Consider the following 21,185-nt stretch of genomic DNA (forward strand, 5'->3'; position numbering starts at 1 on the left):
ATAGAGATAGAATGAGGAAAAAGGGGTCCCTATGTCCTCCAGCAGTCTAAGTGAGCAGGGCGGGATTTTGTCCCCAGTTCTCTTTAACTTGTATCTGGATGAACTGTCACACAAGTTGAGAGCTTGTCACACTGGTTGTGTGGCTGGTGACTCGGTACTTAATCACCTGATGTATGCAGATGATTTAGTAATATTTAGCCCTAGTACTGCTGGGTTACAGCAACTACTAAACATCTGCTCTGAGTATGGTCTGGAACACGACATAAGGTACAATCCATCTAAAAGTGTGATCATGATCTGTAGGAGTAAGGAAGATAAATCTACTGAGTTTCCAGATTTTTTGCTGTCAAATACTGTGCTGGGCGTAACAAATAAAACCAAGTATCTTGGGCACATCATCACAGAAAATCTGTCAGACGATGATGATATTTGCAGACAATGTAGATTGTTGTATGCTCAAGCTAATACCCTTGCACGTAAATTCGGTTCATGTACTGATAAAGTCCAAGTGGAACTGTTTAATGCATATTGTACCTCTCTGTACACTGTTCACCTGTGGACTACCTATAGAAAAGTCAACCTGCAAAGGCTGCAGGTGGCCTATAATGATTCTATGCGGTTACTTTTGAAACGTCCAAGATGGTCCAGTGCAAGTGAGATGTTTGTCACAGCAAGAGTTAATACCCTACAAGCTGTTCTACGAAAGTTAATGTATAAGTTTATTTGTAGGTTAAATGCATCTGGAAACAATATTATTTTGTCACTCACTGATACCACACGTAGTGCAATCCGATATCAGTCTAAGCTGTGGAGACACTGGTATTCCTGTCTTCTTAAAGATCCTATTTAATCGATAATGGTACTTGTATTGTGTTTTTATCATTAACTAGTCATATATTGAACCCAAAATCACTAAAAATGCTTTATTTTTCATTGTTTTTGCCATATTTGATTTAATGTGTTGAAGTTTGGGGCAACATCTATAAGAGCACATTACAATCCATATGCACACTACAAAAAAGAGCAATAAGAATAATATGCAAAGTAGGATTTAGAGAGCACACCAATCGATTATTTATACAGCTATATGCATTAAAATTCACAGACCTGGTAAAATTCACGACAGCGCCAGTAATGTATAAAGTAAAAAACAAACTAGTGGCTAAAAATATAAATGAATTGTTTCAAGAACGAGATGAAAAATATAATTTTAGAGGAGATGCAGTATTCAGAACGAAGACGGTACGAACAGCGATGAAAAGAATGACTATATCAAGTAGTGGAGTGAAGTTATGGAATAGTCTACAGCCGTGTTTAAAGCAGAGTGTGAACATAAATTTGTTTAAGAGAAGGTACAAAAAATTACTTTGGGATAAATATGTAGAAGAGGAAAGATAAAAAACAGGTTGATTAATATGGAAGAGTGAATGTAACTAGTTAAATGAGCAACTTAGGTCTCTTGATTCATTAGGGATGGGAAACTTAAAAGTTTATACTTCGTCCCATTCCTTTTCGAACAATTTATTATGGTTTATGTATTCATTGTGTTGTGTTGTATTTACACATCTTATATTGTTTTGTTGTTCGAATAAATTGAACTGAACTGAACTGAACTGAACTATTTTTATTTTATTTTTATGTATGTATTTATTGGACCATGAGTCCGGAATAAAGTTTATCTATCTATCTATCTATCTATCTATCTATCTATCTATCTATCTATCTATCTATCTATCTATCTATCTATCTATCTATCTATCTATCTATCTATCTATCTATCTATCTATCTATCTATCTATCTATCTATCTATCTATCTATCTATCTATCTATCTATCTATCTATCTATCTATCTATCTATCTATCTATCTATCTATCTATCTATCTCTATCTATCTATCTCTATCTATCTATCTCTATCTATCTATCTATCTCTATCTATCTCTATATCTATCTATCTATCTATCTATCTATCTATCTATCTATCTATCTATCTATCTATCTATCTATCTATCTATCTATCTATCTATCTATCTATCTATCTATCTATCTATCTATCTATCTATCTATCTATCTCTATCTATCTCTATCTATCTCTATCTATCTCTATCTATCTATCTCTATCTATCTATCTATCTCTATCTATCTATCTATCTCTATCTATCTATCTCTATCTATCTATCTCTATCTATCTATCTATCTCTATCTATCTATCTATCTCTATCTATCTATCTCTATCTATCTATCTCTATCTATCTATCTCTATCTATCTATCTCTATCTATCTATCTCTATCTATCTATCTATCTCTATCTATCTATCTCTATCTATCTATCTCTATCTATCTATCTCTATCTATCTATCTCTATCTATCTATCTCTATCTATCTATCTCTATCTATCTATCTCTATCTCTCTATCTCTATCTCTCTATCTCTATCTCTCTATCTCTATCTCTCTATCTCTATCTCTCTATCTCTCTATCTCTCTATCTCTCTATCTCTATCTCTCTCTATCTCTCTCTCTATCTCTCTCTCTATCTCTCTCTTATCTCTCTCTCTATCTCTCTCTCTCTATCTCTCTCTATCTCTCTCTCTATCTCTCTCTCTATCTCTCTCTCTATCTCTCTCTCTCTCTCTCTCTCTCTCTCTCTCTCTCTCTCTCTCTCTCTCTCTCTCTCTCTCTCTCTCTCTCTAGCAGCAGAACTATAGAGATAGATCAGGATAACCTGAGCCACTCTAACTAGAAGCTTTAGCAAAAAGGAAAGTTTTAAGCCTAGCCTTAAAAGTAGAACAGAATAATAATCCCATGAGATTCACATGCAGTTTATCTCGGGGCTTTGGTTGGCTCACATTGAGATCCATAACAAGCTTCTCCTTCTCCTGCTGTTTCATCCATGACATAAAGTGACTGTTTTAGATGCTTCTTGAGGGCTTTTAGCGGCCTACTTAGCAGGAAGTCATTACGGCGAGTATACAGTGTTCTCATTGTTTTAACTCTGCTGCTTTAGTTGCTTTAATAGCTTCTGGAAACGTCTGAGGTTTTTCTCTTTCTCACTAAAAATGTAAACAGTTTTTAGCGGGTCAGAGACCCCATCAAGCAAACATTTGCTAAAGTTCAGACTTCTTTGAACAAAATGAAACCGTTTTCATAATGATGTTGATTTTTGTTTTTTGGTCTCTTTAAGGCGTGCATCGATGAAAATGCAGAAATGGTGCAGTTCCTGGTGGAGAACGGGAGCGACGTGAACAGAGGGGACAATGAGGGCTGGACGCCTCTGCACGCTGCGGCCTCCTGCGGCTTCATCCAGATCACCAAGTGAGCAGGGGCGGATATAGGAAATGTGGGGCCCTAGGCAAAGACAGGCAGGGGGCCCTCTGCATTTAGAAGATAACACATAGAACAGCCCCATTCTCCAGATGTAGAAATGTTAATAGAATAGACATCCATTATCTGTTCTAGGTTGTGTCCCTCTCTTCTTGTCCCTTTTCTTCTTGTTTTCCTCTCTATGTTTTGTACTCAGCTGACTTTTCATGCTGTCTCTAAAGGAATGAAAGATTTTTTCCAAGCACTAAGCTCACTTAGCTGATTGCTCCTTCCTGTGTTTCCAAAAAGGCCAAAGTAAATAACCCAGTCCTTCTTTTCACTGCAGACAAGCCATGATCTGCTTATCTGTTCTCCATTTTTCATTTGGATGAAATAATAGCTGCATGAATCATGACAGCAGACAAGATAGAGGAGAGCAGGAGGCGGGGTTACCAATCTACTCGCTCTGGAGAGCAGAGTTCGCTGCTTTTAGATGTTGTCTCCAAAGTCTCCAGTAGCAGAAAAAAGTCTCTAGATTTGGCGCTAGGAGCTTTTTAGAAATCAAAGTGCTAGAGGGGTCTGAAAAGTGGCTAAATATAGCGACTAAAGCGCTAAGTTGGCAACACTGCTCTTTGCATGGTTTGTTTTCAAATGGTTTGCTGCTGTCTGTTTGGACCTTTCTGAACATGTGCAGCAAATGGACTGATCCAATATGGTGGACACTGAAGGGGGGGGCTGAGACACACTTAATATAATCAACGTTCTGATGGCATTTTAGCAAAAGGGTTTTTATCAAAAACATAAATAATGTGCACAAATAAGGAATAGTTGTGGAATGGATGTGAGTGCTGACCTCCGTGCCCCCCCCCCCCCCCCCACTGTCGGCTTGGTGTGCGACTCTTGACTGGAGTTTTTTCCCCAGTTTGAACTTGGACCCGTTTTATTTTCTTCTTATTGCTCCTTCCAGCCGATTGTGGACTGCTTGCTTCTTTGTTTTGCAGATATCTGATCGAGCACGGTGCTAACGTTGGTGCAGTTAACAGTGAAGGAGAGCTCCCTCTGGATGTGGCCACTGAAGATGCCATGGAGAGGCTTCTGAAAGCTGAGATCAAGAAACAAGGTGGGGGCTTTAACATCTCTTCACCTCTAAGGTTGAATCAATCCTGTCGAGTCAGAAAGGCGATTGTTTCATTAAAGTGGCGATAGAATGATTCTATAGGGTATGTGGTCCTTCAGGTCTCTAATAGGGTGATAGAATGATTCTATAGGGTATCTGGTCCTTCAGGTCTCTAATAGGGTGATAGAATGATTCTATAGGGTATCTGGTCCTTCAGGTCTCTAATAGGGTGATAGAATGATTCTATAGGGTATCTGGTCCTTCAGGTCTCTAATAGGGTGATAGAATGATTCTATAGGGTATCTGGTCCTTCAGGTCTCTAATAGGGTGATAGAATGATTCTATAGGGTATGTGGTCCTTCAGGTCTCTAATAGGGTGATAGAATGATTCTATAGGGTATCTGGTCCTTCAGGTCTCTAATAGGGTGATAGAATGGTTCTATAGGGTATCTGGTCCTTCAGGTCTCTAATAGGGTGATAGAATGATTCTATAGGGTATCTGGTCCTTCAGGTCTCTAATAGGGTGATAGAATGATTCTATAGGGTATCTGGTCCTTCAGGTCTCTAATAGGGTGATAGAATGATTCTATAGGGTATCTGGTCCTTCAGGTCTCTAATAGGGTGATAGAATAATTCTATAGGGTATCTGGTCCTTCAGGTCTCTAATAGGGTGATAGAATGATTCTATAGGGTATCTGGTCCTTCAGGTCTCTAATAGGGTGATAGAATGATTCTATTGGGTATCTGGTCCTTCAGGTCTCTAATAGGGTGATAGAATGGTTCTATAGGGTATCTGGTCCTTCAGGTCTCTAATAGGGTGATAGAATGATTCTATAGGGTATCTGGTCCTTCAGGTCTCTAATAGGGTGATAGAATGATTCTATAGGGTATCTGGTCCTTCAGGTCTCTAATAGGTTGATAGAATGATTCTATAGGGTATCTGGTCCTTCAGGTCTCTAATAGGGTGATAGAATGATTCTATAGGGTATCTGGTCCTTCAGGTCTCTAATAGGGTGATAGAATGATTCTATAGGGTATCTGGTCCTTCAGGTCTCTAATAGGTTGATAGAATGGTTCTATAGGGTATCTGGTCCTTCAGGTCTCTAATAGGGTGATAGAATGATTCTATAGGGTATCTGGTCCTTCAGGTCTCTAATAGGGTGATAGAATGGTTCTATAGGGTATCTGGTCCTTCAGATCTCTAATAGGGTGATAGAATGATTCTATAGGGTATCTGGTCCTTCAGGTCTCTAATAGGGTGATAGAATGATTCTATAGGGTATCTGGTCCTTCAGGTCTCTAATAGGGTGATAGAATGATTCTATAGGGTATCTGGTCCTTCAGGTCTCTAATAGGTTGATAGAATGATTCTATAGGGTATCTGGTCCTTCAGGTCTCTAATAGGGTGATAGAATGATTCTATAGGGTATCTGGTCCTTCAGGTCTCTAATAGGGTGATAGAATGATTCTATAGGGTATCTGGTCCTTCAGGTCTCTAATAGGTTGATAGAATGGTTCTATAGGGTATCTGGTCCTTCAGGTCTCTAATAGGGTGATAGAATGATTCTATAGGGTATCTGGTCCTTCAGGTCTCTAATAGGGTGATAGAATGATTCTATAGGGTATCTGGTCCTTCAGGTCTCTAATAGGGTGATAGAATGATTCTATAGGGTATCTGGTCCTTCAGGTCTCTAATAGGGTGATAGAATGATTCTATAGGGTATCTGGTCCTTCAGGTCTCTAATAGGGTGTGTAACATTGGTTGGGCTGAAAATGGCATATTAGCTGTTCTATGAGCCCTAATGCAGCCTGGTTAAAAGCCCTAGAATGAAACCACAGGTTTTCTTCCTTTTATGGTTTGATCATGAATATTTAGATGAGCTGTGCTCTGATTGGTTGGTTTACAACGAGCCAAGCTGCTGAGCAAAGACGCATCATAGCAACAAGCACTCACTCACTGAAACATCATTGATATGGTAGGGGGACCAGACGTCCTCTTTTTCCTGGACATGTCCTACTTTTCAGACCTAAAAAAATGTCCGGGGGGGAATTTAAAAATCGACTACAGCGCAGCACATAGTCTAAACACACCGGGCACTCGGACCGAGCCGTTAGCTCCAGGGCTGGTCAGGGAACCCTGCAGAGGGGGGCAGCGAGCCAGTGGGGGGCAGAGCGACCGAACCCGAACCGGTGACGCTAGCCTGCAATAGCTTAGCGACAGAATCATTCTTCCAGCTGCGGTTGTGACGACCTTTCGGTTGGAACAGCTCCTCGTTTCACTTAAAGAAGTTTAGCAAATCCTGCTTTGAACCGTCCAAGGTTTTGAAAGCTGTCTTCGGTAAAATGCTTATAAATGAACAGCTGAGCATCAAACTGCAGCGATCTTCTGATAGACTAAAATAATCCATGCCTGTCGGATCCTTGGGAAGACTGAAAATGTTCCCTTTCCTCCGGTCCGCCTGGAACGCTGCATTTCCACCTGTGGCTCATCTTCAATAGAGGAACTTCCTGCTTTGGATTTGTTTGAGAACAATAAAAATATATATATTTTATAAAGTTAATATTAAGTTCTTTTTAATTAGAGGTGTGAATATTAATAAAGTTCACTGTTTTCTATTTTATGTCTTTACAATTTATAAAGTAATTAATAATTGACACCTTTTAACAGAATAACTTTGATCTTTGACAGATTTAGTCTCTTATCCGTCCTTTTTTCAAAGGCTTTAAAGTTTCTTTCTTTCCATGTTTCATAACATTTGATCATAAATGGCTTTAGAAATAAGACGCTTTATTTCAATATTGTCATTGCTTAGTTATTTAATAAAACTCCAAAATTCTAAAAGAAATTCTTGAATACATTCAAAGATCCGCTCACAATCTGAATAAACTTTTCTATGTCAGTAATTTTTAGCAACTTTTCAACTGATGAGAAGCAGTGTTTTGATTATTTATCGATATTATTCAGAGATTTCTAAATCTTTGGTTTGAAAAACTTTAAACTATTGAATGATAATCCGTTTTCTGTTAGGAAGGAACATTTTTTTTGAATACTTGTTCCTTTATTTTATTTTGAAGTGAAAACTAACAGCAGCTGTCATTAGAACTGAATTAACTTGCTGACATGTTGAAGTGGATTTAGTCCTTATCCAGGGATTATCACTGTCAGTTTGACTAACTCTAACCGCTAATGCTAAGCTCTCCAAAAGGCTGCCAGCTTTCCCAAATCCAGATTTATCCAGAGGAAAGTCTTCCTCTGTCGCAGCCTGAATCAATCCCTCCTGGTTGCTTTTATACAGAGAGGAAAATAAGGATTTGAACTTCCTGCTATTTTGCACGTCCTCCTACTTAGAAATCATGGAGGGTCTTACATTGTCATCACAGGTGCATGTCTACTGTTAGAGACATAAAAAAAACATCCAGAAATGCAAATGTAGGATTTAAAAAAAAATATTTATTTGTATTATTCATTTGCAAATAAGTATTTGAACACCTGAGAGAATCAATGTTAATGTTTGCTGTTGTTTGCAGTTCTAGAGGTCAAAGGTTTCCTGTAGTTTTTCAGCAGGTTTGCACTGCGGGAGGGATTTTGGCCCACTCCTCCACACAGATCTTTTCTAGATCAGTCAGGTTTCTGGGCTGTTGCTTCTTCCAAAGATTCTCTTTTGGGTTTAGGTCTAGAGAGCGGCTAAGCCACACCAGAACCTAGATCTGCTTCTTCCAGAGTCCCTCCTTAGTTATCCTGGCTGTGTGCTTCGGGTCATTGTGATGCTGGAAGACCCAGCCTCCACCCATCTTCATTGCTCTAACTAAGGGAAGGAGGTTGCTCCCCTAAATCTCTCGATGCATGGCCTGGTCATCCTCTCCTAATACAGTGCAGTCACCCTGTCCCATGTGCAGAAAACACTCCCGAAGCATGATGCTACCACCCCCATGCTTCACAGTAGGGATGGTGTTAGTGGGATTCTGTTCTATTTTGGTCTCATCTGATCACATGACTTTCTCCCATGACTCCTGTGGATCATCCAGATGCTCATTGGCAAACTAAAGACGGTCTTTGACATGTGCTGGTTTAAGCAGGGGAACCTTCCATGCATCATATCAGACCATGCTTGCTACTAACCATGATGTTTTAGTGTATTACCAACAGTAACCATGGAAACGGTGGACCTTTCTTAGGATCAGTCAGACCCCAGCAGGTGAGATCTAGCATGGAGCCCCATTCTGAGGGAGACTGTCAGCCATGTTTAGCTTCTTCCGTTGTGTGGAGCTTTTTTCCACCAGGCTGTTTGGTTATTTCCCTGCAGCCGTTTCCAGCCTGGTGGAGGAGGACAGCTCAGTCTCTGGTGTCTTTGGACAGCTCCTTGGTCTGGGCCATGTTAGCAATTGGATTCTTGCTGATTGAATGGGATGGACGGATGGGATGGACGGGTGTCTTTATGCATCTATTATGGATCTAATTTAGGAGAATAAATGGAGGTGGACGTTTTGAAGGCAGACTAACAGGTCTTTGAGGGTCAGACATGTGTTCAAATACTTATTAGCAGCTGCATCATACAAATAAATAGTTATAAAATCATACTTTGCGATTTCTATGTTGTTGTTTTTTTAGATTGTGTCTCTCACAGTGGACATGCTCCTATGATGACGATTTCAGACCCTCCTAAGTGGGAGGAGTTTCAAAATAGCAGGAAGTTCAGATTCTTATTTTCCTCGGTATAACTTCAAATATCTTCCTGTGATTTAATTTTCCACACAGTCGCTTAAATCCGGTTACTTTGGAGTCTTCTTCCCTCCAGTGCATTTACATCTGCGACTGTTGGCAGTTTGACCCGCTAACCCTGATATGTTCACTGCCTAAAAAATAATTAGTCTTTAAAGTTTTTGACCAATTGTGGTCAAAAACTTTGTGTGAACATTTTAGGAGAAATCGGAATTCCTGCGGAACAAATGATTTCCCTCAACGTTAGCTAAAGAAAATGGTGTTTGTTTGATCACAGTTTGCATACATAAATAAATAAAACCCACAGACATAAAGTACAGCAGGGTGATTCCAGAATAGCCTGTAGTTGCTTTTTGTTTTTCCTCGTTTACAGAATCACCCTCCTGTTGGAGATTTTAGTGGTGGAGATTTCCATCTCTCTCTCAGCATAGCAGACGTGTTATTGGTGCGCAGACGGTGCAAGCATGGGACTTAAAACATGATGCCAAATATTCCAACCCGGTAGCCTTTTTGTAAGAATTGCAAGTTGATTTTACGATGAACATTTATTTTCACCACGTTGAGCCGGTGCTCTGTCAGACCAGCATACCCAGAGTATTAACTTTAGTTTATCCCTTTACTTTTGTATGAAAAATAAGCCTTAAATTGCCTCAATGGGCGTGTATCCCTTTAGTCATGTAAAAAAAATTAATTAATTACTTACTTTTTGGTGCTTATGGCGATCTGACCTTTAATTGATTTTTTTGTACATGATTAAAGAGATCCACGCCCGTTGTTGTTAGTCTTTTTTTCGTACAAAACTAAAGGGATTAACGCAAATCTAACATCTTGCGCATACGTGTTGACTTTGGCTATGCTGATCTAACGCGTATGCTGATCTGACGGCATATGCTGATCTAACGCGTATGTTGATCTGACGGCGAATGCTGATCTGACGGCGAATGCTGATCTGACTTTGTATGCTGATCTGACGGTGCATGCTGATCTGACGGTGCATGCTGATCTGACGGCGTATCCTGATCTGACTTTGTATGCTGATCTGATGGCGTATGCTGATCTGACTTCGTATGCTGATCTGACGGCGAATGCTGATCTGACTTTGTATGCTGATCTGACGGCGAATGCTGATCTGTCGGCGTATGCTAATCTGATGGCGAATGCTGATCTGACGGCGTATGCTGATCTGTCGGCGTATGCTGATCTGACTTTGTATGCTGATCTGACGGCGAATGCTGATCTGTCGGCGTATGCTAATCTGATGGCGAATGCTGATCTGACGGCGTATGCTGATCTGTCGGCGTATGCTGATCTGATGGCGAATGCTGATCTGACGGTGCATGCTGATCTGTCGGCGTATGCTGATCTGACGGCGTATGCTGATCTGACGGCGAATGCTGATCTGACGGCGTATGCTGATCTGACGGCGTATGCTGATCTGTCGGCGTATGCTGATCTGATGGCGAATGATGATCTGACTTTGTATGCTGATCTGACGGTGCATGCTGATCTGTCGGCGTATGCTGATCTGTCGGCGTATGCTGATCTGACGGCGAATGCTGATCTGACGGCGAATGCTGATCTGACGGCGAATGCTGATCTGACGGCGTATGCTGATCTGTCGGCGTATGCTGATCTGTCGGCGTATGCTGATCTGACGGCGAATGCTGATCTGACGGCGTATGCTGATCTGATGGCGAATGCTGATCTGACGGCGAATGCTGATCTGACGGCGTATGCTGATCTGACGGCGAATGCTGATCTGACGGCGAATGCTGATCTGACGGCGAATGCTGATCTGACGGCGTATGCTGATCTGTCGGCGTATGCTGATCTGTCGGCGTATGCTGATCTGACGGCGAATGCTGATCTGACGGCGTATGCTGATCTGATGGCGAATGCTGATCTGACGGTGCATGCTGATCTGTTGGCGTATGCTGATCTGTCGGCGTATGCTGATCTGACGGCGAATGCTGATCTGACGGCGTATGCTGATCTGACGGCGTATGCTGATCTGTCGGCGTATGCTGATCTAATGGCGAATGGTGATCTGATGGCGAATGCTGATCTGACGGCGTATGCTGATCTGTCGGCGTATGCTGATCTGATGGCGAATGCTGATCTGACGGTGCATGCTGATCTTACGGCGTATGCTGATCTGACTTTGTATGCTGATCTGTCGGCGTATGCTGATCTGACGGCGAATGATGATCTGACTTTGTATGCTGATCTGTCGGCGTATGCTGATCTGACGGCGTATGCTGATCTGTCGGCGTATGCTGATCTGATGGCGTATGCTGATCTGATGGCGAATGCTGATCTGTCGGCGTATGCTGATCTGACGGCGTATGCTGATCTGTCGGCGTATGCTGATCTGATGGCGTATGCTGATCTGATGGCGAATGCTGATCTGTCGGCGTATGCTGATCTTACGGCGTATGCTGATCTGACTTTGTATGCTGATCTGTCGGCGTATGCTGATCTGACGGCGAATGATGATCTGACTTTGTATGCTGATCTGTCGGCGTATGCTGATCTGACGGCGTATGCTGATCTGTCGGCGTATGCTGATCTGATGGCGTATGCTGATCTGATGGCGAATGCTGATCTGTCGGCGTATGCTGATCTGTCGGCGTATGCTGATCTGATGGCGTATGCTGATCTGACGGCGTATGCTGATCTGTCGGCGAATGCTGATCTGATGGCGAATGCTGATCTGTCGGCGTATGCTGATCTGTCGGCGAATGCTGATCTGATGGCGAATGCTGATCTGTCGGCGTATGCTGATCTGTCGGCGTATGCTGATCTGACGGCGAATGCTGATCTGTCGGCGTATGCTGATCTGTCGGCGTATGCTGATCTGATGGCGTATGCTGATCTGACGGCGTATGCTGATCTGTCGGCGAATGCTGATCTGATGGCGAATGCTGATCTGTCGGCGTATGCTGATCTGTCGGCGTATGCTGATCTGTCGGCGTATGCTGATCTGTCGGCGTATGCTGATCTGATGGCGAATGCTGATCTGTCGGCGTATGCTGATCTGTCGGCGTATGCTGATCTGACGGCGAATGCTGATCTGACGGCGAATGCTGATCTGACGGCGAATGCTGATCTGTCGGCGTATGCTGATCTGTCGGCGTATGCTGATCTGTCGGCGTATGCTGATCTGACGGCGAATGGTGATCTGTCAGCGTATGCTGATCTGACGGCGAATGCTAATCTGACAGAACACTTCCCAATTCAAGTACTCCCCTGAGGTTCCTGAAGAATCCCTCTGCCCCCCCAAAAATGTAAAAATTGTTTATGGTTTTAGCTAAATGTATTATGAACATGTAATTTTTTTCATTGTTCGTTGTTCACTTTCATTCCACAGGGATAGATGTGGATAAAGCCCGAAAGGAGGAGGAGAGGATCATGCTCCAGGATGCCAGGGCGCTGCTGGAAGGAGGCGGCTCCTTGACGCCTCACCCCAACACCAAGGCGACCGCCCTGCATGTCGCCGCAGCCAAAGGTTACATCGAAGTCTTGAAGTAAGAATTGTTTCACACGAAACACTCAGATGAGGGACTGTTGTCTCGTTTCGGTTTATTTATTCACTGCTCCTCCTGTTCTTCCTCACGCCGTCAGGGTGCTGTTACAGTGCAGGGTGGATGTGGACTGCAGAGACGTAGACGGCTGGACGCCTCTGCATGCAGCAGCTCACTGGGGACAGGAGGAGGTGTGCACCCTGCTCGCTGACCACATGTGCGACATGGCCGCCGTTAACAACGTGGTGAGGCCCTCTGACACCGCCTGCAGTAAATCAGTTGCTTCCTCTTCATCGTCCGTCGCAGCTGATAATCTGATGCTAATATCCTTATAGGGGCAAACGCCTCTAGACGTTGCAGACGAGAACCTGGTGGACGCCCTGGAGGAGCTGCAGAAGAAACAGAACGCTGTGAGTGTGCCATGAAGCGCTGCCATACTCAGCGGCTTGGATGAACCCGGTCTGATTGATGCTGCTACGGCAGGGAATGTTCTCTCTGTTTATGTCTGTTTATATTCCTCTCCAGTTACGCAGCGAGAGACAGAAACAGAGTCCTGTTATTGAGACCAATCAACCAATCTCCATGGTACCAGTCCGCACTCGCAGGTTAGTGCCACTGAATGTGTGCGTGTGACACGCTTTGCTCATCCTTAGTCCATCCCATAAAGCTCAGTGCCAGGCGTCTGCATGCGTGTCTGATTCTTAACAGTCCAAGAGCTCCTGGGAGCTGCGCAGCCGGGGCTGAGCTGAAGAGATGTGACTGCGTCTGTCTTAGTGCCATTAGATTCAATATGTGGCATCAAAGTTTAGAGACGGAGCTGTTAGTGGGTAAGAAAAGAAACCAAAGCGTGTAAAGCAATCCTGTAAATGCCGAACAGAGACTCGGACATAAACACAAGCAGTTCTGATCATTTTATTGTGGAAAATCTTCATCCTCCGTAAAGGTTCAGAATAGTCCTTTCTAGTCAGTGCGTCTTGCTTTGATCAGAACCTCCTGTTTTATTTTAGAAGCAGTAAAAACTTGTGGTATGTTTCTTGTTTATCGGTTTTTGATCAGCAGTTTTAAAGTGGCTACTTGCTGCTGTCAGACGCTTCTGGCTCTTTTCCTTTCAATGCTTGTGCTGAGAGCTCCCTGCGCAGTCTGGGAGGGGAGGAACAGGCAGTTAGTCTGATTTACAGGCTGATCTGGAAAGCTGTACGATTTAAGGACTGTCCAAGTCTGGGTAGGTGTGGGAAAAGAAAGGAATTCTTCATTCCTTTTTCCTTTTTCTAAAACGTAGAAATCTGGAATTTGAAAAGTAGTCGATCTATCTATTTATGAGCCATTGAATCCTTTGTGGATTTATTTATCCTTTCATCCATCAGTCAGACGGTCTGTCCATCTATTCCTCCATCCTTCCTTATTGCCAATTCAATTGAAAATACATTTATGTCACATATTCATAAATAAAACTGTTTGAGAAGGAGTTTGGAAGAAGTTCAGACAAACTTATAAGGACCAAAAACCTTTTGTTAGACACACAAAATAACTTTATTCTCTTTTGTGAATCACATTACAACATTCCTCTATAGATCATAATACTCATTATCAAAGAGCAATCCTTAAAAATACAGAATAATCATAACATACTACATAAATATATAATAATAGTAAAACATAATCTTATTATATTAATATACAACTTTGTATTTATCATATTAATATTTATTTGCAAAACATCTAGCTTTGCATATACACTATATTGCCAAAAGTATTTGCTCACCCATCCAAATTATTGGAATCAGGTGTTCCAATCACTTCCATGGCCACAGGTGTATAAATTCAAGCACCTAGGCATGCAGACTGTTTTTACAAACATTTGTGAAAGAATGGGTCGCTCTCAGGAGCTCAGTGAATTCCAGCGTGGAACTGTGATAGGATGCCACCTGTGCAACAAATCCAGTCGTGAAATTTCCTCGCTCCTAAATATTCCACAGTCAACTGTCAGCTGTATTATAAGAAAATGGAAGTGTTTGGGAACGACAGCAACTCAGCCACGAAGTGGTAGGCCACGTAAACTGACGGAGCGGGGTCAGCGGATGCTGACGCGCATAGTGCGAAGAGGTCGCCAACTTTCTGCAGAGTCAATCACTACAGACCTCCAAACTTCATGTGGCCTTCAGATTAGCTCAAGAACAGTGCGCAGAGAGCTTCATGGAATGGGTTTCCATGGTCGAGCAGCTGCATCCAAGCCATACATCACCAAGTGCAATGCAAAGCGTCGGATGCGGTGGTGTAAAGCACGCCGCCACTGGACTCTAGAGCAGTGGAGACGCGTTCTCTGGAGTGACGAATCGCGCTTCTCCATCTGGCAATCTGATGGACGGGTCTGGGTTTGGCGGTTGCCAGGAGAACGGTACTTGTCTGACTGCATTGTGCCAAGTGTAAAGTTTGGTGGAGGGGGGATTATGGTGTGAGGTTGTTTTTCAGGAGCTGGGCTTGGCCCCTTAGTTCCAGTGAAAGGAACTCTGAATGCTTCAGCATACCAAGACATTTTGGACAATTCCATGCTCCCAACTTTGTGGGAACAGTTTGGAGCTGGCCCCTTCCTCTTCCAACATGACTGTGCACCAGTGCACAAAGCAAGGTCCATAAAGACATGGATGACAGAGTCTGGTGTGGATGAACTTGACTGGCCTGCACAGAGTCCTGACCTCAACCCGATAGAACACCTTTGGGATGAATTAGAGCGGAGACTGAGAGCCAGGCCTTCTCGTCCAACATCAGTGTGCGACCTCACAAATGCGCTTCTGGAAGAATGGTCAAAAATTCCCATAAACACACTCCTAAACCTTGTGGACAGCCTTCCCAGAAGAGTTGAAGCTGTTCTAGCTGCAAAGGGTGGACCGACGTCATATTGAACCCTATGGATTAGGAACGGGATGTCACTTAAGCTCATATGTGAGTCAAGGCAGGTGAGCAAATACTTTTGGCAATATAGTGTATCTCATCCAGTTTGAGTTCTGTTTTTAATCTGAATAAATCATTTTAAAGTTATTTTTGGTCTTTTAAGGGGTTGTGACATCTAAGAGATAATTGTAATATTATCTTTGACTCTTATTTCATGTGATTAAAATGAGATGTGAGCTGCCTCCTATTCATTCTGACAGCAGCTGTCGAAACTGTGGCCTGATCCAAGATGGCCGCCCTCTAGGCACGTCCGCCTTCGCTGCCGCCAGAGCCAATGAGGCGTCTACGTATACAATGTCTACGCTCCAGCTGGATCAAATTTGAAAGCTGATTGGTTGAAGAAAACATTCCTCAGTAATATAATTTAAGTCGTAGGGAAATTATATTTAAATATCAAATCATTCTGGCTGAAAAAATTATATAAATGTTCTCTTTATCAGACCATATTGTCCCAAAATTTAGAAAATTTATATAAAAAAAAAAAATCTGTTTTTTCCTCCGTTTTCTTCTGCAGGCCAGTTAGTTCTACGTCAGCCTGAACACCTAAATTCGGCCAATCATATATCAACGGTCATCTGTCAATCAAATGTTTTCGGTCATAGCATCTTGATTCATGTGTCGCAGCTAATATACGCAACGGTTGAAACCAGAATCCTTTCCTTTCCCATTGAGTTGCGTCCCAGTGTTCACGGGGATGGACGTCTGTGTCTTCGGCAGGCGTAGAGCTAACAGAACTGGCAGCGTTGCGAGGCAAGGGCTCAAACATGTACGGCTGGAAGCCTTCTACACCAAACCAAGCTTCTGCCGCCCTGGCGTCCTCTTCCACAACATCTTCGTCCCCGCTTTCCTCCTCTAAATAAAAGATGGATGACGGAGGAGACTCATCCACGACCTCCGACACTAAACTCTCCTCCTCTTGCATGTTTCCGCTGTCCATAGCTGTCCTTATGGAATTTCCCATTGGGAACCTGCTAGCACTAAGTTGCTAACTGGTAAGCAAGTTGCTTCCCACAAACCGGCCACAATCAAACTTAATTGTGAACCTTCTGCCACAACAATCCCGCCCCCCTGATAATCGACCAATCACATTCACTTTATTCACTCGTGTAAAGTCGTGCACCACTCGGGAGAATTCGGAAATGCAACGGTTGGAACGACCGATTCCCTACGACTCTAAGGTAAGATCAGCAGCACTGCTGGTTCTGAAGGCAGATTAGATTGACATAGCAACACACAGAGGCTGAAATCTGATTGGACAAAAAATATAAGAACCACATAAATATAATGGAAGCAGCGCAGCCAAGAGAAATGCTACAAAACTAAGAGAAGGGATTGTTTGGAATAAATGAATAAAGCTGGATAGAAGAAAATGAAAGGTTTAGTTTGTGAATGAAAGTTAGTGTTTCTGATTGGTTTTAGCATTGAAGGCCTTTAAGGCTCTGACCGCCCACCACTGCAACAAATGACAGATTTACAGTTATCTCTCTGCAATGACTAAATATATAAAAGATTGTGAATAACATGCTTGTCTTCATGGGTTTTCTCCTTTGAAAATGTCCCCGTCTTTCTATAATCATGTAAAGATGGAGAAGAGACCCTCTGTCTGTCCACACACCACTTTACTCTCAATATTTTGTCCCTTTTTTTTCCAACATCAGTGCTTTGAATCAGGACAGGAATTACTTCCCAAACCACTCAGCTCTCTCTCCAAGGCTGCTGTTTATAGTGCAGCATCTGCACACACTGTTCTTTCATTTCAACTCTTCTCAGTTATAACGGCTCAGTAACATCTACACCATTGTAATTATACTGTCCGCCGACTCGACTAAGGAAGGGATATCTTTAAAAATTTAATTTAACTTCTGAACCTTTAGAGTTTCCAAGAAGCTCCATTTTGAAAGTATTTGAACTAAAATCTTTATTTACCGTATATAATGTGAATCTCTGTGTTCAGTGCGTTACAGCAGAATCAATACGTCCTGCTATAACCACAAATCTTATCGTATTTTAGATGATAGAACTGCTCAAAGTGGAGCAAATCAGATGCAACTTTTTCTCTTTATTAAAAACTTAGAAATAAGCTCAACTTATCTCAGTATCTATAAAGCAAAGAGTAGGAGACGACTAATAATTGACCAACATGGCAGTGATTCCCAACCCAGGGTACACGTACCCCTAGTGGTCCGCGAGTGCATTGCAAGGGGTACATCAGTTTTATTCTCAAATTTGATATAATTTTAACTAAATAAAATGGGGTTAGGAACTTTTCTACTTTGTGAGGACCCAACTAGAAAATAAAACAAGCTTCAAAACACCTTCAGCTTTGACATCCAAACCAAGCAGAGATCAGACTGGATCCTAATCTCATCCTGGAGCCGCATTAGGCTAAATCTGGTCAGATGATATATGTGGTGGAAATCTAACATCCCATTGGCCACAGTAACCTCACTGGGAGCTGTCCTGGAAAAACACAAGTACTAGATATGGGAGGGGGGGGGTTATTTCTTCCTTCGTGAGACGCTTTCCCCACTTTCCATAATGGTCCCTTGGCTGGTCATTGGCTGGTCATTGGCTGGTCCTTGATGGGTCCTTGGTTGGTCCTTGGTTGGTCCTTGGCTGGTCATTGGTTGGTCATTGGTTGGTCCTTGGCTGGTCCTTGGCTGGTCTTTGATGGGTCCTTGGTTGGTCCTTGGCTGGTCATTGGTTGGTCCTTGGCTGGTCCTTGGCTGGTCTTTGATGGGTCCTTGGTTGGTCCTTGGCTGGTCATTGGTTGGTCCTTGGCTGGTCCTTGATGGGTCCTTGGTTGGTCATTGGTTGGTCCTTGGTTGGTCCTTGGCTGGTCGTTGGTTGGTCCTTAGCTGGTCGTTGGTTGGTCCTTGGTTGGTCCTTGGTTGGTCCTTGGCTGGTCATTGGTTGGTCCTTGGCTGGTCCTTGATGGGTCCTTGGTTGGTCATTGGTTGGTCCTTGGTTGGTCCTTGGCTGGTCGTTGGTTGGTCCTTGGTTGGTCCTTGGTTGGTCCTTGGTTGGTCCTTGGTTGGTCCTTGGCTGGTCGTTGGTTGGTCCTTAGCTGGTCGTTGGTTGGTCCTTGGTTGGTCCTTGGTTGGTCCTTGGCTGGTCATTGGCTGGTCATTGGCTGGTCCTTGATGGGTCCTTGGTTGGTCCTTGGTTGGTCATTGGTTGGTCATTGGTTGGTCCTTGGCTGGTCCTTGATGGGTCCTTGGTTGGTCCTTGGTTGGTCATTGGCTGGTCCTTGATGGGTCCTTGGTTGGTCCTTGGTTGGTCATTGGTTGGTCATTGGTTGGTCCTTGGCTGGTCCTTGGCTGGTCTTTGATGGGTCCTTGGTTGGTCCTTGGCTGGTCATTGGTTGGTCCTTGGCTGGTCCTTGATGGGTCCTTGGTTGGTCCTTGGTTGGTCCTTGGCTGGTCGTTGGTTGGTCCTTGGCTGGTCCTTGATGGGTCCTTGGTTGGTCCTTGGCTGGTCGTTGGTTGGTCCTTGGTTGGTCCCCTTCAATCAATCTTTGTAGTAAAATATTCTTTCTGTCATGATTTCTCGACATTATGATCTAAAGAGAAGCGCCATCTGCTGGTCAGACCCTGTAATTCAGTGAAGGGGGGGAATCAGAGTAAAAACATGCGGGGGGGGGTCACTGCAGTGGCTGGAAGGTGGTGTAGGTTTAGCTGGGATTGGTGGGAAGTGGGCTGCTGTTCAGCTGGTGTTAGACTGGGAAGGCCCATTTTGAATGGCTGCTGCTGACGCTGGGAGGCGACAATGTTTTGGCTTTTTTGTTGCCGCTCTTTTCTTTTTGAGCCAATGAAAATTAAAAAAGGTATTTTAAAGTTTAAGATAAAAATGTGTTGAGGACTCTACAAAATGCGTTGGATAAAGGGCCCAGCTGCTCCGCCTGCTGATGCGCTGAGTGGTGCTTGCTGGCTTTCAGCGGCTGCTTTTCGTTCGCCTCACTGATCAGCTCCCTGCACGCTACCTGTCGTCCCTCCCCACTTTGGGCTCCGCCCCCTCCCTGCAGGACATCTATCTCTCGCATGAGCAGCAAGGAGAAGATAGGCATCCATGAGCGGGAGAAGCACCCGCCTCCTGCCCTGCCCAGTAGTCCGGCCGAGGATGATGAGGAGGAAGGCCATACGGGGCAGAGCCAGGCGAAGTCCTCCAGCAGCTCCAGCTCAGAGGAGGAGAGCGAGTCGGAGAGCGACGCCGAGTCCGGTGAGGGGGAGCTGCTTGTTTAGTTTGGACTCTGGGATGTCTGTGCTAAAAGGCACGCAGGCAGTACTGCTGCATCAGATGTTTAACCTGCTCTTACTTGTGCTGTTTCAGAGAAAGCTAAAAATAGAGAAATCATAAACAACTTAAACAACAAGCGAAACACCAGCAGCATGCTGTCTACCTCCATGTCGGGGAGTACCACTGCAAGCCAGGGGAAAAAGGTAGAGTGTGAAGACGCCGCTGGGATTTCAACTGCTCCATGTGCTTTTCTGGAGTTATAAAGGACTTGTGCATGTCCTGCAGGAACCAAGTAATCCTCCGGCCACCGAGTCTCCGGGCTCATGGAGGACGTCCCTGAGGAAGGCGGGCAGCTCGGTGACCCTGGGCTCAGCTGGGCTCTCAGACTCCATCCAGGACCCAAGCAGGGCCACAGAGTCTGGACTCAGAATGAACCGCTCCGCCTCCAGCCCGCGCCTCAGCTCTGAGGCCAACACCAAGGTACGCACTCCTTATTTTATCTCAGCAAGAACGCCACGGGCCAAATAAAAGCTTCTTTTATGGCCTCCACTCGCTCAGCTTCATAAATAACAGATAAACACACCAAAGCCTCCCTCTTTTGTCTTCCAGGAGCCAAGGCTCGCTCGTGTGCCGCCAACTCCGACACGGAGACTCTTCAGTATTCCAGATAACAGCTCTGACGGCTCCAGCAGGTGGGATTTAACCGTCTTCCATAGAGAGGAAGAGTCTGAGTCACTGCCTGTATGCCCCTGTCACCCTGTCTCCCTCTCCCTCTCTTAGCTGGCTAAGCCGTAGCTCGTCTTACACTCGGCGACTTCATAGTCAGTTAGGGAATGAGTTCACTAGCTCCACGCCATCTTTGCTGCACAGGTCAGTCGCTCTGCTCACCGCCTGATGTCTACGTCTCTGCTTTGCTGTGTGTGTGTGATTGTGGTCGCATCGCCGCGGCTCATAACGGCGCCCTCCTCCTTCCCTCCACAGCTGCAAATGTTAGTTCATATGAACGTGTTGCTGTGAAAAATGTGCTTTCGTTAACCTCTTCCTACTCTGTCCTGCTACCAGCTCGTCTTACACGAAGAGACTGGATGACGCCAACTTGACCTCATCAAGTACAGGAACCAGCTCTGCTGGACTCAGCCGCCTTAATAGTCTGTTAGCTCAGAGGTATTTTATCTGAACTATTGTTCTGTGGCTTGGAGTTTGTGATTGTTATGCTTTTTTAATGCCTAAAATGGGGACATAAAGAAGCTAAAGTGTGTGAAAGAGGAGCAGCTGAATGTTAGGAATGTGTAGCTCCAGCATCAATGTTAAGGCAGGAAAACCAAAAACCTAACATGA

General features: G+C 44.0%; 1 protein-coding gene across 5 annotated transcripts in view; it reads left to right on the forward strand.

The window, feature by feature from the left end:
- The window catches only part of zmp:0000001167 (protein phosphatase 1 regulatory subunit 12A), a 43,365-nt gene that overhangs the window by 14,445 nt on the left and 7,735 nt on the right, over positions 1-21,185 (forward strand). For 3 of the 5 annotated variants that reach the window (XM_038291280.1, XM_038291282.1, XM_038291283.1), the window contains exons 2-13: positions 3,183-3,313; positions 4,303-4,421; positions 12,509-12,665; positions 12,763-12,907; positions 12,998-13,072; positions 13,188-13,267; positions 19,636-19,829; positions 19,941-20,050; positions 20,133-20,327; positions 20,457-20,539; positions 20,628-20,717; positions 20,910-21,011. In XM_038291280.1, the coding sequence (XP_038147208.1) occupies positions 3,183-3,313; positions 4,303-4,421; positions 12,509-12,665; positions 12,763-12,907; positions 12,998-13,072; positions 13,188-13,267; positions 19,636-19,829; positions 19,941-20,050; positions 20,133-20,327; positions 20,457-20,539; positions 20,628-20,717; positions 20,910-21,011 (1,481 nt within the window). The remainder of the gene's footprint in view (positions 1-3,182; positions 3,314-4,302; positions 4,422-12,508; positions 12,666-12,762; positions 12,908-12,997; positions 13,073-13,187; positions 13,268-19,635; positions 19,830-19,940; positions 20,051-20,132; positions 20,328-20,456; positions 20,540-20,627; positions 20,718-20,909; positions 21,012-21,185) is intronic. The other 2 variants (XM_038291281.1, XM_038291284.1) reach the window with 2 other exon arrangements.

The sequence above is a fragment of the Cyprinodon tularosa genome, unplaced genomic scaffold (genome assembly GCF_016077235.1).
Source record: "Cyprinodon tularosa strain WSP-4 unplaced genomic scaffold, ASM1607723v1 ctg298, whole genome shotgun sequence".
NCBI classification, from domain to species: domain Eukaryota; kingdom Metazoa; phylum Chordata; class Actinopteri; order Cyprinodontiformes; family Cyprinodontidae; genus Cyprinodon; species Cyprinodon tularosa.